At 67.0% G+C, this 25,574-nt stretch overlaps 3 protein-coding genes across 11 annotated transcripts; 2 read left to right on the forward strand and 1 right to left on the reverse strand.

The window, feature by feature from the left end:
- The first annotated feature begins 63 nt into the window (after positions 1-63).
- Positions 64-8,251, forward strand: NCKAP5L (NCK associated protein 5 like). Of its 4 annotated transcripts, none has more exons than XM_085040942.1 (13): positions 64-187; positions 3,019-3,060; positions 3,162-3,268; positions 3,562-3,630; positions 3,742-3,780; positions 3,879-3,998; positions 4,085-4,198; positions 4,627-6,353; positions 6,428-6,581; positions 6,658-6,736; positions 6,820-7,104; positions 7,299-7,438; positions 7,810-8,251. In XM_085040942.1, exons 1-13 carry the CDS (start codon positions 94-96, stop codon positions 8,044-8,046), a joined length of 3,207 nt encoding a protein of 1,068 aa, XP_084897068.1. In that variant the 5' UTR covers positions 64-93; the 3' UTR covers positions 8,047-8,251. The 4 variants fall into 4 exon arrangements, with proteins under 4 accessions (XP_084897068.1, XP_084897069.1, XP_084897070.1 ...); XM_085040943.1 differs by having other exon boundaries at positions 3,165-3,268; XM_085040944.1 differs by lacking the exon at positions 64-187 and adding an exon at positions 319-2,469.
- Positions 8,252-8,360: 109 nt separating this feature from the next.
- TMBIM6 (transmembrane BAX inhibitor motif containing 6) lies at positions 8,361-11,880 on the reverse strand. Its single transcript, XM_085041049.1, has 10 exons — positions 11,726-11,880; positions 10,345-10,446; positions 10,151-10,259; positions 9,935-10,055; positions 9,774-9,822; positions 9,533-9,630; positions 9,351-9,430; positions 9,147-9,247; positions 8,992-9,064; positions 8,361-8,914 (listed from the first exon to the last, which is right to left on the reverse strand). The coding sequence occupies exons 2-10, from the start codon at positions 10,398-10,400 to the stop codon at positions 8,891-8,893; spliced, it is 711 nt and encodes a 236-aa protein (XP_084897175.1). The 5' UTR covers positions 10,401-10,446; positions 11,726-11,880; the 3' UTR covers positions 8,361-8,890.
- Positions 11,881-12,081: 201 nt separating this feature from the next.
- FMNL3 (formin like 3) lies at positions 12,082-25,440 on the forward strand. Of its 6 annotated transcripts, none has more exons than XM_085040946.1 (27): positions 12,082-12,313; positions 14,692-14,775; positions 14,861-14,941; positions 15,024-15,100; positions 16,179-16,262; positions 16,630-16,782; positions 17,690-17,798; positions 17,877-17,953; positions 18,031-18,124; positions 18,565-18,639; positions 18,719-18,829; positions 18,905-19,054; positions 19,173-19,274; positions 19,360-19,603; positions 19,768-19,836; positions 20,284-20,408; positions 20,480-20,682; positions 21,356-21,590; positions 21,681-21,749; positions 21,875-21,955; positions 22,037-22,166; positions 22,247-22,407; positions 23,000-23,101; positions 23,190-23,279; positions 23,373-23,484; positions 23,584-23,683; positions 24,870-25,440. In XM_085040946.1, the coding sequence occupies exons 1-26, from the start codon at positions 12,167-12,169 to the stop codon at positions 23,673-23,675; spliced, it is 3,057 nt and encodes a 1,018-aa protein (XP_084897072.1). In that variant the 5' UTR covers positions 12,082-12,166; the 3' UTR covers positions 23,676-23,683; positions 24,870-25,440. The 6 variants fall into 6 exon arrangements, with proteins under 6 accessions (XP_084897072.1, XP_084897073.1, XP_084897075.1 ...); XM_085040947.1 differs by having other exon boundaries at positions 18,908-19,054; XM_085040949.1 differs by having other exon boundaries at positions 15,027-15,100.
- Positions 25,441-25,574: the final 134 nt, after the last annotated feature.

The following is a 25,574-nucleotide window of genomic DNA, read 5'->3' on the forward strand; positions in this document are numbered from 1 at the left end:
GGGGATGCGGCGGCGGCACCGGGACTCCCCCACCACCCCCGGGCGCCGATTGGCGGCGGCGGGGGCGCAGGGCGGGGCCGGCCCGGTGGAGCCATGACGTCACCGCCGCCGCCGGTCCCGCCCCGGCCCCGGTCCCGGTCCCAGCCCCGGCCATGCCGTCCCGGCCCCGGCCCCGCCGTAGCCCCCGGTGAGTCCGGTCGCGCCGCGGCGGGGGGCAGGTGGGGGGGCCTGGGGTCGGCGGCACCGGCGGCGGGGGGGCATCCGTGGCCTCCGGGCACCGGATCGTGCCGTGGGAGGGTGGGGGTTGACCCCGGGGAAATGGCGGGGGTGGCCCGCTCGGTGCTCCTCCGCATGTCCCCGGTGCCCCTCCGTGCATCCCCCTTGTGTCCTCGGCTCTCCCCGCTGTCCCCAGTGCATCCTGGGGTGTCCCCGGTGTCCCCAGAGCATCCCGGCTGTCTCTGGGGTGTCCCCACTGCATCTCGGCTGTCCCTGGCGTGTCCCCAATGTCCCCAGTGCATCCCAGCTGTCCCCAGTGTCACCACTGCATCCTGACAATCCCTGGTATGTCCCCAGTGTCCCCAGTGCATGCCGGCTGTCCCTGGGGTGTCCCCAGTGTCTCCAGTGCATCCCGGCTGTCCCCAGTGTCACCAGCGCATCCCGGCTGTCCCTGGGGTGTCCCCAGTGTCCTCAGTGCTGTCCCCAGTGTCGCCAGTGCATCCTGACTCTCCCTGGGGTATTCCTAGTGTCCCCACTGCATCCTGACTGTTCCTCAAATGTCCCTACTGCATCCTGACTGTCCCCACTGCATCCCGGGTGTCCCTGGGGTGTCCCCCACTGTCTTTCATCCCACCCGCCTGTCCCCAGTGTCCCCAGTACAAGCCAGCTGTCCCCTGCTCGTGTCTCTGTTGTACCCACCACATCCTGACTGCTCTCAGTGTCCCCACCACATCCCTGGCTGTCCCTGTGTGTCCCTGGCGAGTCCCAGCTGTCCTCGATGTGTCCCTGTACCCCGAGGCTGTGTCTCTAGCACATCCCACTTGTCCCCGGTGTATCCCGGCTGTCCCCAGGGTGTCCTTGCTCTCCCTGGTGCATCCTGGCTGTCCCTGGACTGTCCCCAGAATGTCCTGGCTGCCCCCAGAGCAGCTCAGCAGGGTTGGGGACGCTCGGGGCTGTCACCCCATGTCCCCGAGCTATCCCCAGCGTGTCCTGGCTGCCCCCAGAACAGCTCAGCAGGGTTGGGGACACTCGGGGCTGTCATCCCACGTCCCTGGTCACACAGAGTGGGGACCCTGCTGTGGGGCAGGCCAGGGCCAGCCTGTCACGGCCACGCTGGCGTGTCCTCGGCTGCGGCTTGGGCACGTGCCTTGTCCCCACGCCGTGTCTCCACAGTGCCCGGGGCAGCGGGGACCGAGCGACTGGGGGATATTGGGGAGGGGACACGGGCTCTGGGTGGCCCTGGCTGTGCCGGAGCTGTGTCCCCCTCCCCACAGGGACCCTCGCGCTGCCCCCGCGGGGCCCCACGCTGGGGGAGGGGATGGCCGCGCTGTCCATCTGTCGGGGCCCCCCCGGCTGTCCCCGCCGGGGGCTTGGGGGGGCCGCGGGCTGCTCTTCCCCTCCAGACAGAGCCTCACTTCCCCCCGTGACGCAGCCGGAGCCGCCGGCCCCAGGGCCGCTTCCTGCGCGGGGGGCAGGCGAGGGGCCCACGGGCACCTCGGGGACAATGGGGACCACAGGGACCCGCGTGGGTTCTCCCCACGGGCTGCAGGGAACGGGGACAGCACTTGCGAGGTCTGCCCGTGCCCCCCCAGACCTTCTCCTTGTCCCCTCCATAGCCCCAGACCATCTTCTTGTCCCCTGCATCACCCTCAGACCTTCCTCTTGTCCCCTCCGGTCTCCCTAGCCCTGCCGAATCCTCCCTCTCCCCGCCGCGGTGCCGTGGGGTCCGGGTGAACTGGGGACGCGTGGCCCCGTGTGAACCCCAAAACCCCAAACCTCACCCTCGTGGGGTGGGGGGTGGCGGCCACGGCCGGGGGTCACGGCTCGGCTCGGCGTCTGCAGCCCCCGGAGGGCTCCCCGAGGGGTCCCCGGGCTGCGGGGGTCCCTCCAGAGGGTCCGGGATGCCCTGCGGGGATCCCTCTGTGCGCTGCCCTGTCCCCCCCGGCCGTGTCCGGTTCCACAGGGGATTCCCGGTGCTTCCTCTCCCCGGATGCCTCCCGGCGTGCCGGTGCCGCCGCTCCCGGGGGCCCCAGCGCCGGTTCCCCGGGGCTGGCGCTGGCGGAGCCGCGCACCGGGGGAGGCGGTGGCTCCATCCCGGCTCCTCCCCGGCCGCGGCGGGAAGGCGGAGCCGCCGCCGCCGCCTCCCAACAATAGCGCGGCCGGGCCGGGCCGGGATGGAAACGCCGCCGCCGCCGGGACCGGCCCCAGGGCCGCTCTGAGCCGAGACTGGCGGCGCCACCGGGAGCCCCGGGCGTGAGTACGGAGCCGGGGCCGGAGCTCAGCGCAGGGACGCAGCGGCACCGGCGGCGGGGGGAGCCCGGGGCGGAGCGGGGGGTGTGCGGCGCTGGGGGGGCCGTTTGAACGCCGGGGGTCCTGTGCACCGGGGCTGTGCATCCCGGTGCCGCGGGGCCGGGGTCAGCCCCGGGGATGCTGCATATCCCTGTACCCTGTAGGTGCTGCACATCCCGGTGCCCCGGGGCTGCTGCCGATCCCGGTCCCAGCGGTCCTGCGCATCCTCGTGACCCTGTGCCGGTGGTGGTCGCGGTGCTGGGGGCACACCGCTGCCCCGGGGCTGATGCCGGTCCCAGTCCCAGTGGTGCTGCACATCCTGGTGCCCCAGGGCTGGTCCTGGTCCCGGTCCCGGGTGTGCATCCCGGTGCCATTCTGGTTCCCCTGCACCACCGGGAAGGAGCTGGGCAGCAAGAGGGTTCCCTGAAGCTCTTGGTGCCAGTGGGGTCAGGACTCAGCCCTGGGGGTCTTCCAAGGCTCCATCCCCCTTCTCAACCCAGTCCTCCCCTGCAGGTGACACCACACAGGGACGGGGCTGGGGACACCCGAAGCCAGGTAAGGGAGGGCCGGGCTCTGCTGGGCCTGAGGGTGCTGCAGGCCTGGTGTCACAAGCCAGGGGCCAGCAGGGACACTGCCATGACTCATGTCCCCCACAGCAGTGATGTCGGAGAGCGTGGCCGAGGCTCCAGGACCTGGGAGCCCTGCGGCTCTGGGCGAGACTGGCACCAGCCATGAGCTGCTGCAGCGCCTGCGGGAGCTGGAGGTACGCAGGAATGGGATCACCGGGACACAAGACCACCAGGCAGCCGTGGCCAATGTGAAGCTGTGGCCATGGCCACCACGCAGCCGGTGCCAAGAGCCAGCCATGGCCTGTGCCATGAAGTCCAGACACCATGGTGCTGGACTTCCAGCTTTCCATGGCCCTCGTGTGCCACTGCTCCTGGGGCAGCCCCGTCCTGCCATGAGTGGCCCTGAGTCCCACCAGGAGACAGAGGGTCTCCTTGGTGCCATGGCGATGTCCACAGTGTCCCCTGAGCTGTCCCTGCTCTGTTCTAGGCAGAGAACTCAGCCCTGGCCCAGGCCAATGAGAACCAGCGGGAGACATATGAGCGCTGCCTGGACGAGGTACTGGAAAACACACCCACATGCATGGTACATGTGTGCACATGTGTGTGCTGGGGCATGAGGCTGTGTGTGCCCTTGTGCCCCACCCCAGACCTCCCCTCTGCTCCCCAGGTCGCCAACCATGTGGTGCAGGCGCTGCTCAACCAAAAGGTGGGTGTCAGGAGGGCAGGAGGGTGTCAGGGGGCTGGGAGGATGTTTTGGGGCTCGGAGAGTCCTGGCTGACCCCTTTACCCCCACACCTTGGCCAGGACCTGCGTGAGGAGTGCATCAAGCTGAAAAAACGTGTCTTCGAGCTGGAGCGGCAGAACCAGGTGCTGAGCGACCTGTTCCAGCAGAAGCTGCAGCTCTCGACTGGCTCTCTGCCCCAGGTGTGCCCAGGGCTGCATCGGAGCTGGGGGGTGGGCATGGGGCAGAGCTCCCCTGAAGCCTAACCCACCATCTCTGTCCTGTCCAGCTGCCACTGCACCCTGTGCCAGTGCCCCCGGATGTCCCTGTCACCCCCCAGCCGGCCTGTGCTGAGCAACAGCCACCCCCACTGCTCCCTGGGCTCTGTGTGCCCCTGCCCGAGGTGGGTACTGGTGTCCCCAACCCCCTGCTGTCCTAGTGTCCCCCTCTCCGGGCTGTGTCACCCCCTTCCCCATTGTCTTTGCCCAGCGTGTGGTGTCGCCAGGCCTGTGACACATAGCTTCCCAGGCCCATGGTGTCCTCTTCTGTCCCTCACCCTGGATCTGTGGTGTCCCCATCTATGTGCCTATGGCGTCATACTTTCAATGGTGTCCTTGTCCCTGTGGTCACTGTAGTGTCACCTCTCCAGGTTCATAGTGTCCAACTTCCCAAGTCCCTCCCCATGTGTGATGTCCCTGGCTCAAATATCCATTGCCCCAGATGTCCCTGTCCCCATCCCAAAGCCTATTGTGTCCCTCTGTGTGTTTCCCCTCTGGTACCAGGGGGCTCAGTGCCAGCTGCTCACAGGGTGACAGTGCCCTGTTCCCACAGGTTCTGCCACCAGTTCCATCGGGCAGCCCTGGGCTCAGCCCCGGTGCCCCGCCCCTGGACGCCCTGTCCCCCTTCTTCAAAAAGAAAGCTCAAATCCTGGAGGTGCTGCGCAAGCTGGAGGAGACAGACCCACTGTTGGGTCCCCCCCCAGCCTCCCCCGGCTCCCCCGAGCCCTGCGCAGCCCCGGGTTGGCCCCCCTGCCCACTGCGGGGTCCGGGGGCTGCGGGGGGCTGGCGGGGGACCGAGGGCAGCCCCTGCTCCTCGCCGGAGGAAGGGGGGCCGCCACGGGGGGCTCTGCTCAGCGCCTTGGCCGAGCGGCTGCTGCGAGGTGAGGGTGGAGGCTGCTGCCGGCGCAATGGTGAAGCCCCCGGGGGACCCCCCCGGCAGCGGCGCGGGGAGCACCCCGCCTTCCTGGGACTCTACACGCCGGGCGAGGAGAGCCCCGAGGGGGGCTTCACCCCTCTCTCTCCTGGAGGTGTTCCCAACCCCCTGCCCTCCCCCACCAAGGTGCTCAAGCTGCCACCTCCCCCCGGGGGGCTGCGCCTCAGCCCCCAGCTCGCCCACCCCTCCAAGATCCCCTGTCGTGGCTCCCACCCCGAGGCCTCACCGGGGCTCAGCCGCCGCCCATCCCCCGAAGCTCCCCCAGATCCCGGCTCCCCCGAGCCCCCCACCTTCCCCCCCGCCCGCACCTTCGAGGCGGTCGAGCAGCCCCCGGGACCACCGGGACCCCTGGCCAGCGGGGAGAGGGCAGCCGCTTCCCCCCCCAGCTCTCGCCGTGGCACAGGCTCGGCCCCCTGTCGCCGCCCTGGCAAGAAGCCCCCCGAGCCAGGCTACCTGCCCTTCAAGGAGCGCCTGGCCGCCCTGGGCAAGCTGCGGGGTGCCGAAGGCCGCGAGCCCCCTGGCCCTGGGCGGCCCGAACGGGGTCACGGAGCCGAGGCACGCCCCCCGCCCCGGGGAGGTTTGGGGGGCAGCCTGAAGCACCCCGAGCCAGCGCACGGCGCGGAGCCCTTGGCCCGCTGCTACTCCTCCGGCTCCATGGGCGACCCCGGCAAGGCGGGGGGCAAGGGGCGCCCCGTCACCGGCCGGACCCCCTCACGGCCTCCCCCCACGCCCCCTGCCAAAACCTCCCGCAGCCCTCACGGCAGCCCCACCAAGCTGCCCACCAAGGCGGGCAAAACCGGGGCGCAGCGGGGCGAGGAGCCAGCGGGCGCCAAGGCGGGCGGGGGTCCCCACAAAACCCCGGCGGACCTCGAGCCCACCGGGCCGGCGCCGAGCGCCGCGGGGCACTCGGCCATCGAGGAGAAGGTGATGAAAGGCATCGAGGAGAACGTGCTGCGGCTGCAGGGCCAGGAGCGGGCGCCTGGCGCCGAGGCCAAGGGCAAGGCGGCCGGGCTGGCGAGCTGGTTTGGGCTGCGGCGAAGCAAATTGCCGGCGCTGAGCCGGCGCGGGGACGGCGGGCGAGGGCGCGAGTGGGCTGGGACCCCCGCGCCCCTGCGCCGAGAGGTCAAGTTGGCCGCCCGCAAGCTGGAAGCCGAGAGTCTCAACATCTCGAAGCTGATGGAGAAGGCGGAGGATCTGCGGAAGGCGCTGCGGGAGGAGCACGCGTTCCTGCAGGGACTGGCGCTGGAGAAGGGGCGTCCCCGTGGGCCCCCGCGAGGCCCCGGCCCCCTCCCTGTCATGTACCAGGAGGTGACGGCCGAGACCTTCATGCAGCAGCTGCTGGACAGGTCAGCGCCCAGCTGGGTCCCCTCGGGGTAGGGGTGAGGGTGGGATGTCCCCCTGATACATCGCCTGCCCCCAGGGTGGACGGGAAGGATGTCCCCTACGAGACCCGCCTGGAGCACAAGCGGGAGCTCTGTGACCTCCGGAGAGTCCCCCCCGATGCCAAAGACCCCCGGCTCTGCCGCCCGCCCCGCAACGGCATCGTGGGACACCTGCGGGAGCCCTCGGACAAGGTGAGGATCCCCGGCCAACCCCCAGGCCTCCTCTCCAGCAGAACCCCGCAACTCTTCATCCTCTGCATCCCCGCAGGTGCCGGACGTGGGGCTCCGGGATGAGCTGCCATCCGACGAGAGCTTGTCCGAGTCAGGGACATCGCAGCATTTCGCTGGTGAGAGGGTAGCGGGGGGATTACGGTGGAGAGGGGACACCAGGGTGGACTCCCCGACACTGACCCCTCCCCTTGTGCCGCAGCCTGCGGGTCGCTGACGCGGACACTGGACAGCGGGATCGGCACCTTCCCGCCCCCTGACTATGGGGGGGTGCCAGCCAAGAGCACCCCCAAACCGCGGGGCCGCCCCGAGCCGCTGCCCGGGGCTGTGCCAGCCGCTGTCACCAAAGTGCCGCGCAAGGCCCGGACGCTGGAGCGGGAGGTGCCCAGCGCCGAGGAGCTGCTGGTGGCCGGGAAACACCGGAGCGCTCCGGGGTGTCGCCTCCCGGCCCCGCCAAGCTCGCACGGCCACCGTGCTGCTCCCCAAGGTGGGTGTCCCCCCATAACTGCACCCCAAGGTGGGTGTCCCCCCCTCACTGCACCCCAAGGTGGGTGTCTCCCCCTCCGTGCCGGGTGTGCGCCCATCCTCGTTAAGGTGCAGCAGGGGTTTTGCCCCGCGGTGGGGATTTGGGGGGCATGGGGGGCCCTGCAGGTCAGCGCTGACCCCCCGTTGTTGCTGCAGACACCGGGGATGACGCCAGGAAGCCGCGGCGTGTCCAGCAGAGCAAGAACTGGACCTTCCCCAATGCCAAAGCCTGCGGTGCTGCTGACCCCTTCGTGTGCCCCCCCGGGGGGCTGGAGGGGCTGCATCGGCCTGCGCAGGTAAGGACAGGCTGTGGGAGCCCTGAAATCCCGGAGTACCCCAAAACCTTGGTGTGGGGTCCCCAAAAGTCCAGAGTAAGGACACTAAAACTCTGGAACAACACCCCAAAATCCCAGCAACAGGATCCCCAGACCCTCCTGCCCTCGCAGTAGGAATGGAGAAGCCATGGGGAGAGGATGTGGGGGGGACACTGGCCAGAGTTCTGGGATCATTTGCCACATCCTCGTGTGCCCCAGGGGGGTGGGGGAGGGGAGATTTAAAGTGGCCCTCTAATAATTTGGGAGGGGCAGAGGTTCCCTTGCACGGGGGGGTGATAGACATGGGTGACACTAGCACAACAACCCCCCCTGCCCACACTGTCCCTCCCCAGGCCCCCGTGTGCAGCCCGGCAGGGCATCGGGGGGCATCCCCGGAGGCTCCCCCACCGCTGCCCCCTGCCCTGAGCACTAGCAGCAGCCGGACCCCCAGCGCCTCGGATGTGGGGGACGAGGGCAGCACGGAGGCACGGTCCCGGGATGGGGGGCACGGCCCCGCCGGGCTGGAACACTCCGAGTCCCTCAGCGATTCGCTCTACGACAGTCTCTCCTCCTGCGGCAGCCAGGGCTGAGCTGCCCCGGTCCTGCTCCCACGTCTTCCACCCTGTCCCCGCTGCTCCCTGCTCCTGCTCTGAGGGTGCTGCCTGGATTGGGGGAGTCTGGTGTCCTGTCACCCCCTCTCCTGGCTCTCTCCGATGGTGCTATGGCCCTGTACAGCCCCCGCAGATGGGTTTTTAACTCAATAAAGCCACCCCCCCAGCCTGGGTTATTTATATATGTGATGGTGCTGACGCTGTGTCCCTGTGCCCGAGGGAGGGTCAGATGGACTTGGGGATGGAGGGAGGGATGGACGGACATGGGGGATGGAAAGAGGGGGACGAGAGTCTGGAGTTTGAGCAATTTATTGAATCATCCCGGTGTACAAAGAGCGGAGACGGCGGGACTGGGAGCGCTGGGAATTGCGATGTCCCCACGGCTCCCTCCCAGCACACGTTCATTTCTTGGCACTGGTGCTGAAGGGGAGGCTCCGCCAATGAGTTTGGCTGAGGGGGGAATCCAACCAACAACCCCTCGGGCTGGTTTTGGGATTTGGTTTTGGGGCCTCACGGCTTCCCAGGGAAGGGTAACACCCTGGGTGCCGGTGGGGCTGGGAACAAAACTCCAAGGAAAAAGGACACGTGGGTGACCACTCCAAGGGTCACAGGCCAGGGGGGGCCAGGGGGAGCCAAACTCCAGCAGGATTCACAAATTGGCTGGTTTGTAATCAAAAAAAAAAGCTGAACGAGAGAAAAACCCACGAGGTGCGAAAGCTTCTGGCTGCTTCCTCGGCAGCAAAGCGCAGCCCCTTTAATGACAGAGAGGGACGGGAGGGGACATGGGGACACAGGGGTGGCTCCGCCTCAGCCCAGAGCCACTTCACTTCTTCTCCTTCTTCTTGTTCTGCAAGAGGAAAGGCCATGGTCACTCGTGGGCTCTATCCCTCTGTCCCCCTGCCCTGCCCAGAGACCTTCACCCACCTCAGACATGCCCAGGATCATCAGGAGCTCCCGGAAGATGTTGACAAAGTCCAGGAAGAGATCGATGCAGTGCCTGGGGGAGGGAGGGATGGATGGATGCTCAGTGGGTGCCACCCTGCCCCCTGTGTCACACCCCCCACGTCCCCAGCACCCACCAGATGTAATCCTTGTCCCCGCTCTCCGCCTTCTCGATGATGAGCTGCGTGTCGAAGAGCACGAAGCCGCACATGATCATCAGCGCCAGGTACAGGTTGGCCTGCAGGAGGTAGAAGGGCATGAGGTGGGGACAGTCCCTTACTGGTGTCACCTGTCTGTCTGTCCATCCTCAGCGGGGTGCCAGCAGGTGGGAGGGGACTCACCGAGAAGAGCCAGGTGGATCTCACAAAGGCGTTAATCAGGGAGGAGAGAAGCATCAGGGTGAGGCCGGAGAGCAGGAAACCTGCAGGGAGAGGGCAGGGAGTGAGGGCCAGGCCTGGGGAGCCCCCCACACCCCACAGGGAGCCCTCAGCCCCCCAAGAGTCCTCCCCAAAGCCCCTCTCACCTCCCAGGTAGAGGTAGCTGCGGCGCCGGGCGTACAGGGCGCTCAGTGAGAAGCAGGCGAAGATGGTGGCAGTGCCCAGGAAGGCAGTGGGGATGATGCTGGGGGGGCAGGAGAAAGGGGTCAGAGGGTTTTGGGGGCAGCTGGGGGGTGTCAATGGGGTTTGGTGGGCAGCTGGGGATGGGGAACAGGATCTGGGTGGCAGCTGGAGGTGGGGGACAGGGTCTATGGGGGCGTCACGTACCTGGGGTTGATGGAGATGCACATTTGCAGGAGGGGTCCCAGGTTGATGCCTGGAAGGACAGAGCTGAGTGTCACCAGAGCCGTTCACGGGGGCTCCATCCGGCCCCTGTGCAGGGTTTGGGGTCCTGTGGGATGTGGGGGGCACTCTCAGTGCCCACCTACCCGTGAGGAAGGCGAAGCCAACGAGCATCCCCAGCCGCTTCTGCTCGGTCTCATGGCTGTGTGGGGTGGCCGTGAGCCAAACCATCAGCCCCAGTGCGCCCAGGCCAGTCAGGAGCCCGAACTGGGGGAGTGAGAGACAGATGAGGGTTGGGCATCGCCTCACCTGGGTGGTGCAGGGCTGGGAGTGCCCCGTGCAGCCCTGCAAAGGCCCCTCACCTGGAAAAGGTGGGTCACCACATTGATGTAGGCGCCCGCAGCCGCCACGAACATACAGAGGGCAAAGCTGCCATAGACCCTCTTCAGGTGCTCCTGGGTGGAGGCCGAGCTGCAGGTGAGGTGGGGATGGTGAGGGGGGCAGGGAAGGCTGGGACAGCCCCCCAAACCTCCCGCCCTGCCTGTGTGTCACTCACATGTGGGAGAACTTAAAGAGGGCATCGAAGTTGATGTTCCGGTCGAAGACGTTCATGGTGCCGGGCTGGGAAAGGCCCACGGCCACTCCACAGGGGTGCAAGCTGCGAGGGGAAGCGAGGTCAGGAAGGATCTGGAGTCTACCCTAATCTCTCAAACTTCCCCCAGGAACCAGGTGCGAGCTCAGGAGCTGCTGGGGCTCCGGAGCCTTCCTTGTCCAGCTGGTGCAAGCACTGCCGGCTGTTGCAAGGCTGGGGAGGCCCGTGGGGTGTTGCAGGGCTGTTGCAAGGCCAGGGTGGCCCTCAGGGATCCCGCGGGGGGGCTGCTGTGAGCCTGGGGGAGCCTCTGAAGAGCTGTGGGAGCGCTGCTGGCAGCTGGAAACGTCTTTGTGCCAGGTGACTATTAGTGCCCGTAATGACGTCCCCAGAGGTGGCTCCGGCAGCAGGAGGCTCCCAGCAGGGCCTCCTCCTCCTCCTCCTCCTCGTCCAGCCGGCTCGGCCGGCTCTGTCCCCTCTGGCACCTGCTGGAGCCCGACCTGCCCAGCCAGTGGCACGAGCCACCTGTCCCCAGGGGATGGAGGGGACCGAACGGGGTGCAGGCTGGGGGGCTTCAACCAGCGGCCCTGGCGGAGGGGAGGGTCTAGGAGCGAGGCCTCATCCAGCCACACCAGCACAGCCAGGGGTGCCCAGGTTACAAACCACTATGGGACAGTGACAAGGGGTGGCACCGGGCTGGTGCCACCCCTAGGCTGGTGCCACCCCTAGGCTGGTGCCACCCCTAGACTGGTGCCACCCCTAGGCTGGTGCCACGAGGCCCTGGGGAAGCCTTAGGTCAAGGGGCAAGGCCAGGGAGGAGGTGCGGCCACGGGGACAGTCGCCACCGGGGTGTGGCGGCGGGGGTGTGTGTGACAGGGCTGTGACAGCCCCCCCGCGGGTGCGACACCCCTCCGCTCCTGGCCACAGCCGGTTCCATTAGGCAGGCCCCGGTGAGTGCCGGTGCCAGGCCGGCAGCAGGACCCGGGGCGAGGACCGGGACCGGACACCGAGCTGCCCCCCCGCCGGTTTCGCTTTCACCAGCGCCGGCCCTGGTCGGGTCCAAGCGACCTTTACCCGCTGCTTCCCGCACCCTGCCCCGCCGCTGCCCCGCCGCTCCCCCTCACTCCGCCGCCCCGATTCCCCCCGATCCTCCCGTCAGAACCGGGCGGAGACCCCCGGGCCCGAACCCGTGCGCGCCCCCCCCCGCAAAGGGCCTGCTGGGGGCGGCACCCTCCCGGTCCGCTCGGGGTGAGTTCCGGGGGTGCTGTGGGATCGCCCAGGGTCCGAAGCCGCTCCGGATCCCCCCGGGCTGCCCCGGGCCCGCCCCGCCCGCGCCCCCCGCCCGCACCTGCGCCGCGTCCGCCGTCCGTGCCAGGCCGCGAGCTCTGCGCCACGCCCCCCGCGCTCATTGGCTGAACCCCCGCGTATTCCCGCCTCCCGCCTCACCTTATTGGCTCTCGCCAGCGCCAGGGGCGGGGCTCGTCTCGAGACGCCGTCACGGCCCGGGCCGCGCCCGAGCGCCTCCGTTGGACGAGCAGCGCCCGCCCCCGCGCGCGAGCCCGGCGCTGATTGGTCAACGTGAGCACGGCCCGGCCAATCGGAGCGTCCCGCTCGCTGCCGGCATTCGGGCGCCCTCCGGTGGTTCCGCCGCGGAAGTGCAGCGGCAGGGCGGGACCGGGCGGGGCCCGGCGGGGCCCGGCGGGGCGGGGGGGCGGGACCGGGAGGCGGTGGCAGCGCCGGACACGACGGGCTGAACCTCCCCCACCGCCCCCCGGTGCCTGGGCCGGGGATGGGGAACGTGGAGAGCGCGGACGGGGAGGCGCTGCCCCGGGGCCCGGGAACGGCGGCGGCCCCGGGGGGACCCGGACTGTTCGCCCCGGGCAAGATGCCGATGCCGGAGCCCTGCGAGCTGGAGGAGCGCTTCGCCCTGGTGCTGGTGAGAGGCCGACCCCCGCAGCACTCGCCGGTTCCCGGTGCTCACTCCCGGTTCCCGATGTGCCTCGGTTCCAGATGCGCTTCGCCTGTTCGCTCCGTCCCTGTTCCCGCTGCGTTCCCTCCGGTTCATCCCTTCCCGGGACCCCTCCCGATGCGCTCTCCCGGGCCAGTTGGCGGGCACCGGGCACCGCCGGGACGGCACCGCCGCCCGGAGCCACCGGAGGCGGGCGGGGAACGCCGGTGCCCGCGGGGATGGGCAGGGGCCGCGGGGGACACCCCACCCGGGACAGCCCCGGGGGTGACGCCACTCCCGATACCACCGCGGGGGCCCCTGGGGCCCGGGGACTTTGTCAGCCGGGAAAGTCCCGTCGGGTCTGGGGTTGGGGTTCTCCGTGGGTGCGGGGACCCCAGGGCTGGGATTCCCCTCCGGGTGCGGGGGTTCCCGGTGGATGCAGGCGTTCCCGGTGGGAGCGGGTGCCCTACGCGGTCCCCGGTCCGCTGTCACAGCCGGGGCGGTGGCCATCCCGGCGGCTGCCCGGGACATGGCTCGGCAGTGCCCTCGGTGCCACCGGGGCCACCAACACCGCGGAGGAGTCCCACCGGCGCTTGGGCGGCTTACGAACCGTCCCGGTGGCCCCTCCGCGGCGCCGGCTTTGTTTTGTGGGGGACACCGCGGGGACACCGTGGCTGGGTGACACCGGTGCCCCCCGACAACCGGCCCCGCCATCCCGGTGGGAGCAGCCGCCAGCGGAAGCCGCGGCCGGGCAGGAAATGCCGAGTGTGGTCCCACGGGGCTCTGGAAGCCGAAATCGGGGGCAACGGGGGGCACCGGCACCCCCTGCGTGGGCGCGTCCCGCCAGTGACGAGCGGCTCCCGCCCGCGGCGGCGCTGCCCGTCCCGCATCCCACGCGGGGCGGATGGGGCCGCCGGTCTCCGCGGGGCCTCTGGCGGGGGGCCACGTCCTGCCGGGCGACACCGGTGCCGGGGAGGGGGTCAGTTGGCAGGGTGGTGGCATCCCCCCAAAATGTCCCCGCGGCCGTCGGCGGAGCCCGGTGCCGTCCCGGCTGCTGCCGGGGGTGGAAAACATTCCATCATGGGATGGAGCTCCGGCGGTCCCCTGAGGCTAGGATCCGCCCCGGAGCCCCCCAGCCCCCGGGCGGACTCCAGCCCCGGTACCGCCGTTCCCGGGGGGATTCAGCCCCGGGACAGCCGTGGGGGTTCCCGGTGGGACTGACTGCGGAGGAAGTGCCCGGCCGGGAGCGGCCGCGCTCCCACCACAAAGGCAGGAAACGAAGCGGCGGGAACGCCGGGACGGGCGGCTGCGCTTCAAAGCCCCCCGCGGGTGCCCCTCGACCCCACCCGGGGTCTCTGTGTGTCCCTTCCGCCTCCATTCCCAGGGGGCCCCGGGATTTTACTGGTGGCCACGGGGGAATAACCGCAGCCTTTTGGGGAGGGGATGGTGCCTCTTTTGGGGGAGGTTTTGGGGGGCCCCGTGCTGGTGGTCGGTCTCGTGGGAGTTTGGGGGTCCCGCGGGACTCCCGCCCAGGGGTGCTCAGTGTCGCCCACGCTCTGTCCCGGTTTCCTGCGGCTCCGTGGGATCGGGATGAGCAGGGGAGGGCTAATTTTAGCTGACACAGGGTGGGTGGAGTGGCAGGAGTGGACCAGCGCCTGATAACGGGGCTGCCCGGAGCTGCGTCACTGGGGTGGCATATCCCACCAGGGTGGCATCACCCAGCAGGATGGCATCTCCCACCAGGGTGACATCACCCACCTGGGTTGGCATCTCTCGCTGGGGTGGCATTGCCCACCGGGGCAGTCCCAGTCCCATGGCCCTCTGGCATCCCTGGCGCCCACTGTGGCACCCCATTTGTCCCGTGCCACATCCCGCACTGAGGATCCATGGAGCTTCCTGGTGACCCGACGGGCTAGCACGAGAGCCTGGCCTTGTGCCCGGTGTCCCAGTGAGCAGCCACCTGTGCTGGGACTTGTGTCCGGCGTCCTGGAGAGCTGGCTCCGGTGCCTGGCCTCGTGCCGCGGTCGGGAGCGGAGTCTGCGGTTTGCCGCACGGAAGTGGGTGCAGACAGGAAGGATGCGTCAGGCATGGGGAGATTTGGTGCTGCTGGCAGCTGGCGTGTGGCCCTGGTGGCACTGCTGTCCCCGTGCCACATCTGGCAGCATGCTGGTGCCACATCTGGTGGATGCTGATGCATCCTGGTGCCAGTGACCCTGGCTGTGTCATGAAACTGGGTGTCCTTAAGAGAGACCCTGGCTATGCTATGGGTGCTTTTTGGGGGATCCAGGCCATGCCACGGGTCTGGGTGCCTCTAGGGGGGCATTGTCCCCATGTCCCCCAGGGTGACACCCTTCCTCTGTCCCCAGAGCTCCATGAACCTGCCCCCAGACAAAGCCCGGCTCCTGCGCCAGTATGACAATGAGAAGAAGTGGGACCTCATCTGTGACCAGGTGCGGGCTGGGTGGTCCATGGGGTTTCTGTGGGGGGACTGTGCTGCTGTCCCACTGTCACCAACACCCTTCTGTCCCCCCCCAGGAGCGATTCCAGGTGAAGAGCCCCCCCCACGCCTACATCCAGAAGCTGCGCAGCTTCCTGGAGCCGGGCGTCACACGGAAGGTGAGGGGCTGGGGAGTTCGGGGGAGGCTTAGGGGGTTTGGGGAGTCTGGATGAGCACGGCTCAGCCTTGCTCTGCCCCCAGAAGTTCAGGAGGAGGGTGCAGGAGTCGACCAAGGTGCTTCGCGAGCTGGAGATTAGCCTGAGGACGAATCACATCGGGTGAGTGTGGGGTCCTGGGGAGGGGTTGGGAGTCCTGGGGAGGGCTTGTGGGGTCCCCGGGACGGCTTGTGGAGTCCAGGCTAGGGCTGCAGCGCCGCGGAGTGGGGTGCAGAGTTCCGGATGAGGTGTGGGGTCCCGGGGGGGCTGTGAGGTCCTGTCACCAGCCCCGCACAGCTGCAGGGGAAGCCGGAGGCGCTGCAGGAACTCGGCCGGTTCCTGCCCCGGCCCGCGGGCAGGTCCCGAGGGCGAATGCCGGGGCGGATGGGCCAGCGATGACGCCCTGAACGAGGCAGCGTGGCCAGATCCCGGCCGGCTCCTCCCGACCAACCGGAGGGCTCGGTTGGCATCATCCCCGAGTCGGTGACACCCCGACCCGCATCGGGATGCCCCGGAGCTGCGCGGGGCGTCGGGCGGGACGGGGCCGTCCCGGGGGTGTTGGGGACATCAGCGGTGGCACGCTGGTGCCCAGGGCGGCTCGGTGGTGCCCGGCGCGGCTCGTGCACGTGCCGGCTGTTCCCCGCCGCCGGCCCCGCTCGTCCCTGCCCACGGACCCAAAATAGCAGCAGCCGGAGACAGGAAACGGGCTGAGGCGAGGGGCTGGCGGCGGCAGGAAAGGGGCGGCCGCGGCTCCCGTGGCTCCCTGACGCGCGGCTGTGGGCTGGCGTGGGGACCCCCAGTGCTCCTGGGTGAATCCCCCACTCCGTGCACCCCACTCCGTGCACCCCTCCTTGTCCCGGGGCACAGCACTTCACAAGCGCACCCCAACACCCTCCCGGGGGTCAGGGCACCCCGAATCCTCTCCTTGCCCCGTAAGATTCCCAGGGTGGGAGTGCAGCCCCAGCACCCACCTCTGCTTCCCGCCCACACCAAGCCCTCCCTGCCCTGCACTCCTGAGATAACCCCGCGCTGGCGCTGGCACCAGTGATAGCGGAGGGGCTGCAACCGCCACTGCAGCCCCAGGGTGTCCCCACCACCGCCTCACTGTCCCAGTGCCAGGACAGGGGTCCTCATGGTGGAGGGGGCTGTGCCGGGGGGATCCCCGACCGCTGCGGGCTCTGATGGGTACCTGGTGCCGCAGGTGGGTGCGGGAGTTCCTCAATGACGAGAACAAGGGGCTGGACGTGCTGGTGAACTACCTGTCCTTCGCCCAGTGCGCTGTCATGTGAGTGGGGTCGGGGGTCCCTGGGGTGAGGGGGGACCCGGGGAGTCCTTGGGGGATGTGGAGGCTCCTGACTGCTGTGTCAGCTCCCTGCTGCTGACGCCTGATACAGCTCGGTCCTTTATCATCCCTAAGGCACCGTGTAGGGACTCATCTTCACTGGGGTCCTGAGTGACACGGGATTTTCAAACCCCTCCTGCCTACTCTGGGGGTTCCAGAGCCACCCTCGTGCCTCTCCCCACCCTGCCACTGCCCACTCGCCCCCTGCCTCAGTGCTTGCATCTGTGCTGGAACTGTGTGCCCCCCGCCAGAGCCATGTGTCCCCTGCCAAAGCGGTGTGCCCCCTGCTGCGCGCGTGTCCCCCCACCAGGTTGGATTTTGAGGGCCTGGAAGGCGGCGAGGATGGCGCACTGGAGAAGCTGCGTGCCTGGAGCAGGTCCATCGAGGATCTGCAGCACCCCAGCGCCCTGCCCGCCCCCTTCGCCAGCAGCCTGGCCCGCTCTGCCCGCCAGACCGCCCTACGGTACGTGCCCGGGGGGATGTCCCACCGCGGGGGGACGTCCTGCCATGGGGGTACGTCCTGCTTCAGGGCTCTGGCTGGCCATGGCGGTGCTGCTTGCTGCCTGCTGTGCTGTGTGCCAGTGTGCCACGGTGTGTGCCGGTGTGCCACGGTGTGTGCCGGTGTGCCACGGTGTGTGCCGGTGTGCCATGGTGTGTGCCGCTGTGCCATGGTGTGTGCCGGTGTGCCATGGTGTGTGCCGGTGTGCCACGGTGTGTGCTGGTGTGCCACGGCGTGTGCCAGTGTGCCACGGTGTGTGCCGTGCCAAGCGCTGTTCTGCCGTGGCTTGTGCCGTCGTGCCCTGTGCCACTCACCGCCCTGCCCTGTGCCACGCACATCACCCACATGTCACACATGGGGTGCCTGGAGCTCAGGCTGTGCCTCGCCCTTGGCGTGGCTGTGCTGTGGCACGTGCCATGCGTGCTGCATCGTGTCCTGCCTCACATGCCGTGTCCCACGGTGCCATCACTGTCTTGCCATTGCCGTCCTGCCTGTCCTCTGCCCGCCGCGGCTCCGCTCACCCCTGCTCCCGCTCTGCCCCCACGCCCCGGGGTAATGCGCCCCGTCTTTGCTTCCAGGGCCGGGGTTCCCCTCTCTGGCTGTGCTCTCTCTCTCTCTCCTCCGCGCCCACCTCGCTGCTCGCCCACCCGCCGGGTAAGTACCGCTTGTCCAGGGTCAGCCCAGTGCTCGCGGTGGCTTCGCTCACGTCTGCAGACTCTGTCCCTCTCACCCTCCAACCGCTTCTCTCTGCCTTTGCCCCTCTGAAATCCCTGCTGTCCCCACGCTGTCCCCACACTGTCCCTCGGTTCTGCCCCGGGTGAGCGCTGGCGGTGCAGCGAGGATCGCACTCACCGTGTGCCATATCCTACAGCTACGGGACACTGCCCAGCCGCAGGGCACTGAAAAACTCCCGCCTGGTGAGCCAGAAGGATGACGTCCACCTCTGCATCATGTGTCTTAGGGCCATCATGAACTACCAGGTACTGTCACCTCATGGAGGGGACACTGCTGTCACCACTGCCACCATGGCTAACGCCGTCCCTGCTCTGTCCCCACAGTACGGCTTCAACCTGGTCATGTCTCACCCGCATGCTGTCAATGAGATTGCCCTGAGCCTCAATAACAAGAACCCGAGGTAAGGGAGGGTCTGGTGGGGGGGGTAGGAGCCCTGGTGCTGGCTGAGGGTGACACTGATGGTGACACTGTGCCCAGGATGAAGGCGCTGGTGCTGGAGCTGCTGGCGGCTGTCTGCCTGGTGAGGGGTGGCCATGAGATCATCCTCGCGGCCTTCGACAACTTCAAGGAGGTATGAGGGGAGTGGGAACCACAGCTCCAGGCTGGGATGGGGAGAATGGGGGCACAAGAACAAGGCTGGGATTGGGAAGCAGGACCCAGGGAAGAGAGGAAGGGAGGACCCCAGGTCCAGACTGGGATGCAGAGGGTCACTGGGGGCACCAGAATCAGGCTGGGATTGGGGAGCAGGACCCCAGGAGTGGAGAAACTGGGGACCCCAGGATCGATCTGGGATGAGGGGAAACCCCAGAAGGCTGGGATGGGGACACCAGGGACCCCAGGATCAGGCTGGGATGGGGAGTCTGGAGTGCAGGGGATGGAGGGATCAGAGAGGATGAGGAATGGGGGGTCTGGGAGCACCAGGAAAGGACTGGGATTAGAAAGTGGAGTCCAGGAGATGGGGGAGGTCAGTGGCTAGCGAGGCCATTATTAACCCTATTTCTGCCTGCTCAGGTGTGCAAGGAGAAGCACCGCTTTGAGCGGCTGATGGAATACTTCCGCAACGAGGACAGCAGCATCGACTTCATGGTGGGACACCCTGTCCTGAGTGAGGGGGAGGGTCTTTGGGGGGCAGGAGAGCTCCCAGTGACATTAGCCCTGCCTGCAGGTGGCCTGCATGCAGTTCATCAACATCGTGGTGCACTCGGTGGAGGACATGAACTTCCGCGTCCATCTCCAGTACGAGTTCACCAAGCTGGGGCTGGAGGAGTTCCTGCAGGTATGGGGGGTGGAGGGTCAGGGAGGCCGTGCCAGGGGTCCCCCCCAGTCCTTGACGATGCCCTCGTGCCCACAGAAGTCGAGGCACACGGAGAGCGAGAAGCTGCAGGTGCAGATCCAGGCATACCTGGACAATGTTTTTGATGTGGGGGGTCTGCTGGAGGATGCTGAGACCAAGAACGTGGCCCTGGAGAAGGTGGAGGAGCTGGAGGAGCACCTGTCCCACGTACGTGAGCATGGGGGGACATGGGAGAGCATGGGACTCCTTGCTGGGTCCGGGGGAGATCAGCGGTAACACCAGGGGGGTCCCTGAGCTGCTGTCACAGCCCTGTCCCCCTCCCCAGCTAACAGAGAAGCTGCTGGACCTGGAGAACGAGAACATGATGAGGGTAGCGGAGCTGGAGAAGCAGCTGCTGCAGCGAGAGAAGGAGCTGGAGGTGGTCAAGGTGTGCTGGGGAGCCCTGGGGGGCTGTAGGGAGCAGGGAAGGCTCCCTGCTGATGTCCCCCTGGCCTGACGCTCGCTGTCCCCAGGAGACCTACGAGCACACGAGCCACCAGGTGCACACGCTGCGCCGGATGATCAAGGAGAAGGACGAGGCTTTCCGGCGGCACTACGGTTCTGAGCCGCCGCCGCCGCTTCCCAGCGCCGAGCCACCTCCCCAGCCCGAACCCTTGGAGGAGACCCTGCGACTCCCAGTCCCGCCCCCCGCGGAGGCTGCACCTCCCCCGCCACCCCCGCCTCCCCCTCTGCCGCCCCCCGCGCCCCCACTCCCAGGTGAGGAGGGGAAACCCCCTGGGCACCCCAAAACTGGGGCATCTCAGAGCTGGGCTGTCCCCAGGGGTGGGAGGGCTCCCAAACAGGGAGGTCCCTGGTGCTGGGCCACTCCCAAAGCTGGGTGGTACCCAGAATTGGGGTCTCACCCTCTGATGGCTTCGCAGGGAAGTGTCCCCCGGCCCCGCCGCTGCCTGGGGCTTCACCCTCCATCGCCCTCACCGTCGGGCTCTCAGGTAGGTGGGGATGAGAGGGGACCGTGGGGATGGGGACAGGGGACAGGGGACAGGGAGGGTGTAGGGACCGTAAGGATGGGGATAGAAGCCAGGGAGGATGCGGAGGCTGTGAGGACAGGGGATGGGGAGGATGTGGAGACTGGGACAGAGACAGTGGGGACAGGGACAGGTGACAGAAAGGATGTGGGGACCATGGGGACAGGGACGGTGTAGGCACTGTGTGGACAGGGAGAACATGGCAACTGTGGGAACAGGGACAAGGGACAGGGAAGGTTGCAGGCACAAGGCTGTTGGGGTTGCAATCCCCAAGGAACACTTGCTCAGGGACCCCATTACAGGCATGGGGTGGCCCAGGGGATGGTGACACCAGGCTCGGGTGGCTCAGGGTGGCACAGGACATGTCCCCCTGCCCTGGGGATGCTGATCTGGCTCCCACCCCGCTGGCAGCCATCCGGATCAAGAAGCCCATCAAGACCAAATTCCGGTTGCCTGTGTTCAACTGGACGGCGCTGAAGCCCAGCCAGATCAGTGGGACAGTGTTCAGCGAGCTGGATGATGAGCGTGTGCTGGAGGTGAGCCCAGGACCCCCTTCCCCCTTGGGCACCACCCCCACCCCCAATTCTGACCCCCCTCGTCCTCCCAGGACCTGGACCTGGAGCGCTTCGAGGAGCTGTTCAAGACCAAGGCGCAGGGCCCGGCGCTGGACCTCGTGTGTGCCAAGAGCAAGGCGGCGCAGAAAGTGGCCACCAAGGTGACGCTGCTGGAGGCCAACCGTGCCAAGAACTTGGCCATCACCCTGCGCAAGGCCGGGCGCAGCGCCGACGAGATCTGCCGGGCCATCCACACGTATGGCTCCGTGCCAGGGGAATGGGGAGCTGGGGGGACAGGGTTTGGGGGTCTGGAGGGGGGCAAGGGGGTTGGTGGGGGTGCAGAGGGTTTGGTTGGGGGTTCAGTGGGCTCAGGTGAGGTGTAGAGGGGCTAGCTGAGGTGCAGAGGGCTTGGACAGGTGGTCTGGTTGAGGTTCTAGTGGCTCAGAGTGCAGGGGGGTCTGAATGGGGTGCGGGGCACAGGGCCTTGGCTGGGGTACAGTGGGAACAGTAGGGGTGCAGGGGACCCAGCTGGGGTGCAGAGGGACCAGGCAGGGCTCAAGGGGACTGGCTGGGTTGCAGAGGGGTTGGCTGGGGGGCAGAGGGTCTGCTTGGGGTTCAAGGGCTTGGCAGGGTGCAGAGAGACTGTCCAGACTGCATGGGGCTTGTTGGGCTGCATGGGGTCTGGCCAGGGGGAAGGATGGTCTATAGGGAGAGCCAGGCAAGATGCAGAAGGGCTTGCTGGGGTGCAGAGGGCTTGACTAGGTCAAGGTCTGATCGGGTTTCAGGGGGTCCAGGCAGGGTACAGAAGCTCAGGCAGGGTGCAGAGGGTTTGGTTATGATTCAGGGTGGCCAAGCAGGCTGGGGAACCAGGCTGGGGTCCAAACTGGGCACCACGGGGAGCTACTCCCCAACGTTGTGCTGCGGGGCAGGTTCGACCTGACGACACTGCCGGTGGATTTCGTGGAGTGCCTGATGCGGTTCCTGCCGACGGAGGCTGAGGCCAAGGCGCTGCGGCAGTACGAGCGCGAGAGGAAGCCGCTGGAGGAGCTGGCGGACGAGGACAGGTTCATGCTGCAGTTCAGCAAGGTGGAGAGGCTGCCGCAGCGCATGGCCATCATGGCCTTCCTCGGCAACTTCGCTGAGAACATCCAGATGCTGACGCCGGTATGGCGCTGGGAGGGGGATGCTGGACCTGCTGGGGTCTCCCTGCAGCCCCAAGCCCCGGCTGAGCCCCCCTGTCCTGTCCCCCTGCAGCAACTCAATGCCATCATCGCAGCCTCAGCCTCTGTCAAGTCGTCCCAGAAGCTGAAGCACATGTTGGAGGTGGGGATGTGAGGACAGGCTGGGTGGGAGTTCTGCTTTCCAGCCTCACCGTAGCTGGGTGAGGGGGATCCTCTGGGGCTCTTGTTCCCTCCTGACCCTGCAATCCCACTGCTTTGCCCCTGCAGATCATCTTGGCGCTGGGCAACTACATGAACAGCAGCAAACGTGGTGCAGTCTACGGCTTCAAATTGCAGAGCCTGGACCTGGTGGGCAGCCCCTCCCCAGCTCCCTGAGACCCTAAAGCTCCCATCCCACAGCACTGACCCCCTCCCCAAATCCTCCTGCAGCTCCTAGACACCAAGTCAACAGACAGGAAGATGACGCTGCTGCACTTCATCGCGCTGACGGTGAGGGAGAAGTACCCCGAGCTGGCGACCTTCTGGCAGGAGCTGCACTTCGTGGAGAAGGCTGCGGCAGGTGCCCCCCAACCCGCGCCCGCGGCCCCACCTCGCTGTCCCAGCCCCACACAGCCACTGACCCGTCCCGTGTCCCCACAGTGTCCCTGGAGAACGTGTTGCTGGATGTGAAGGAGCTGGGCCGGGGGATGGAGCTGCTGCGGCGGGAGTGTGGGCAGCACGAGAGCGCCGTGCTGCGCGGCTTCCTGGGTGGCAGCGAGGGGCAGCTGGAGCGGCTGCAGCGTGATGCGCGCATGGCCGAGGTGAGGGCGGGTCACACCTGGCCTGGCACTGACCACGGCATAGCTGCTCAGCCACGCCTTGCTCTGCCACTCCTCACGCACAGCTGTTCATCCACACCTTACTCTGCATGGTCCTCATGCACTCCTGCTTTCCTTTGCGTACTCCACTTCATTCCTGGTCATCCACATCTTGCTCTATGCAGTCTTTGTGCTCATCTGATCATCCACACCTTGTGCACACTCCTTGTGCACATCAGCCCATCCACACCTTGTTGTGCATGATCCTTGTGCATTCCTTGTCATCCACAGCTTACTTTGCACACTTCTGGTGCACTCCTGCCTTTCTCTGCACAGTCCTTGTGCATTCCTTGTCACACTCACCTTGCTCTGCACGCTTCTCCTGCACATCTGCTCATCCCCACCTTGCTTTGCACGGTCCTTGTGCACTCCTGCCTTCCTTTGCATTCTCCATGTGCATTCCTTGTCACACACACCTTGCTCTGCACACTCCTTGTGCACTCCTGCCCTGCTTTGCCCACACCTGATGCCCGCCATGCCTTGCACACCCCCCATGCCGGACACTGCCCGTCCTTGACCACCAGTCCTGTGCCAGGACGCCTACAACACCGTGGTGCGGTATTTCGGCGAGAGCCCCAAGACGACACCCCCGTCCGTCTTCTTCCCCGTCTTTGTCCGATTCATCCACTCTTACAAGGTGAGGTGGGGCTGGGAGGGGATACACGATAGGTGGGTCACACCACGGTGGGGGAAAGCTGACACCCCCCACCTGTGTGCCCTGGCAGGATGCAGAGCAGGAAAATGAGACACGGAAGAAGCAGGAGGAGGTGATGCGGGAGAAGCTGCTGGCACAGGAGGCTAAAAAGCAGGAGAAGGTGAGTGGAGGCAGGCATGGCATGGGCTGGGGAGGAGGGGGCATGGAGAGGACCCCTGTGTCCCTAACCTGGCCCCCCATGCCTCCCTCGCAGCGAAACAAGTGGCAGCAGCAGGAGCTGATCGCGGAGCTGCGGCGGCGCCAGGCCAAGGACCACCGGCCCATGTACGAGGGCAAGGATGGCACCATCGAGGACATCATCACTGGTATGGTCCCCTTGCCTCCCTGGCCCCCTGCCCTGGCCCAGCCGGTTATGGTGGCTGACTTGTCCCTGTTCCCCCCATTCCCTGCCCATACCCCCGCAGCGCTGAAGAGCGTCCCCTTCACTGCCCGCACGGCCAAGCGGGGCTCCCGCTTCTTCTGCGACCCGTCCCACCACGACGAGTCCAGCTGTTAAGACCCCAGGTACCACCTGCATGCCTGGATCCCCCTGGATCCCCCTGGATCCCTCTGGATTCCCCCTGGGTTCCCCCTGACCCCGCATGCCCCCTTCTGCATGTCCCCTCCCTGCATGTCATCACCCGAGGGTACCCGGTGTGCCTCAGTCCCTTGGACCGGGGCAGGATCATAATGCAAGGTTGGATCCCAGCACAGGATCCTGGCACAAAGCTGGATTCTGGCACAGGATCCTACTGCAAGGCTGGATCCCAGCACAGGATCCTACTGCAAGGCTGGATCCCAGCACAGGATCCTACTGCAAGGCTGGATCCCAGCACAGGATCCCAGTGCAAAGCTGGATCCTGGCACAGGATCCTGGTTCAAGGCTGGGTCTCAGCATGGGATCCTAGTTCAAGGCTGGCTCCCAGCAGGGGACCCTGGTGTAAAGCTGGGTCCTGGCACTGAATCCCAGCACAGGATCCTGGTGCAAGGCTGGATCTCAGCACCAGGCTGGATCTGGGTGCCAGGCTGGGTCCTGGCACTGGATCCCAGTGGAATGTTGCTACCCAGCATGGAGTTCTGGCATAGGATTCCAGTCCAGGATCCCAGTGCAAGGCTGGGTCCCAGCACAAGATGCCAGCACTGGATCCTTGTGTAAGGCTGGGCCCTGGCACAGGATTTCAGTTCAAAGCTAGTACCCAGCACAGAGTCCTGGCACAGGATCTCAGCACTGGATTCTGGGGCAAGGCTGGATTCCCGCATGGAGGTTTTGATGCAATGCTGGATTCCAGCATGTGATCCCAGTGCAATGCTGGATTCCAGCATGTGATCCCAGTGCAATGCTGGATATGATATGGATATGGATATGGATATGAGTGCATATGATCCTACTGCAATATTGGATCCCAGAGTGGGGTCTCAGTGCATCACTGGATCCCAGGGCAGGATCCCAGTGCACCACTGAGTCCCAGGAGAAGGTCCCAGTGCACTACTGGGTTTCAGGGCAGGATCCCAGGGCAGAACTGCATCCCAGTGTAGGGTCCCAGTGCACTACTGGAGCCCAGACTGGGATCTCTGTGCATTACTGGGTCCCAGCCCAGTGCCTGGAGGACTCACCCTGTGCTGTCTGTACTCTGGGGGGGTCACCTGGGGCCCCCCCAGGCCAGGCCAGGTGTCCCTGGCTCTGTTCCTGATTGTCCCTTCCATCCCACAGCCCGAAGGTGGATCCGCCTGTAGCCGAGCAAGGCTGAGGAGCCCGACCGGGGGGCAGGAGAGGACTGGGGCTGCCTCAGTTTCCCCTCCTCACCCCCCTCTGCCCCTCAGGTGCCCAGAGAGGCTCCGTCCTGCCCTGACACCATGTGGGGACGGGTCCAAAATGTCCTCGTGCCACCATCCTCGCGGGTGACATCCCTGTGCCCGGGGAGACCTTGTGCCCAGACCACTCCCTGCCCACCCAAGGCAGAGGCCAAATCCATCTGGGCTGGGACCCCAGCATCAGGAGCTGACCCGTGAGGTGTCCCCTCCCCATCGGGGTCCCCTTGTCCCCGGGGGGCTCACTGCCTCAGAACCCCCACCCCCACTACAGGGACCACGGGGACCCTCCACCCCGCGCTCGACACTTTGACCACTGATATGAACACTAAGTGCCAAAAAAAGGGACCAAAGCCAGGCTGGGAGGGTGCCGGGGGAGGGGCAGGATGGTGCCTCCCACCCCAGGACCCCCCTGCCCCTTCCCCCCACAGTGACTTTTTGTACATGTGAAATATATGGAATCTTTTACATGACCACTGCCTGATTTGGGGGAGTGTGGTGGGGGCGCAGGGGCAGCCCAGAAGTTTGGGGAGCCTCCCAGGCCAGAGGTCCTGTGTCCCGGGGGGAAGGAGGGGACACACAGATGTGCAGGGACCAGACGTTTGCG

The sequence above is a fragment of the Lichenostomus cassidix genome, chromosome 29 (assembly GCF_008360975.1).
Source record: "Lichenostomus cassidix isolate B80296 chromosome 29, HeHo_3.0, whole genome shotgun sequence".
In the NCBI taxonomy this organism is placed as follows: Eukaryota; Metazoa; Chordata; class Aves; order Passeriformes; family Meliphagidae; genus Lichenostomus; species Lichenostomus cassidix.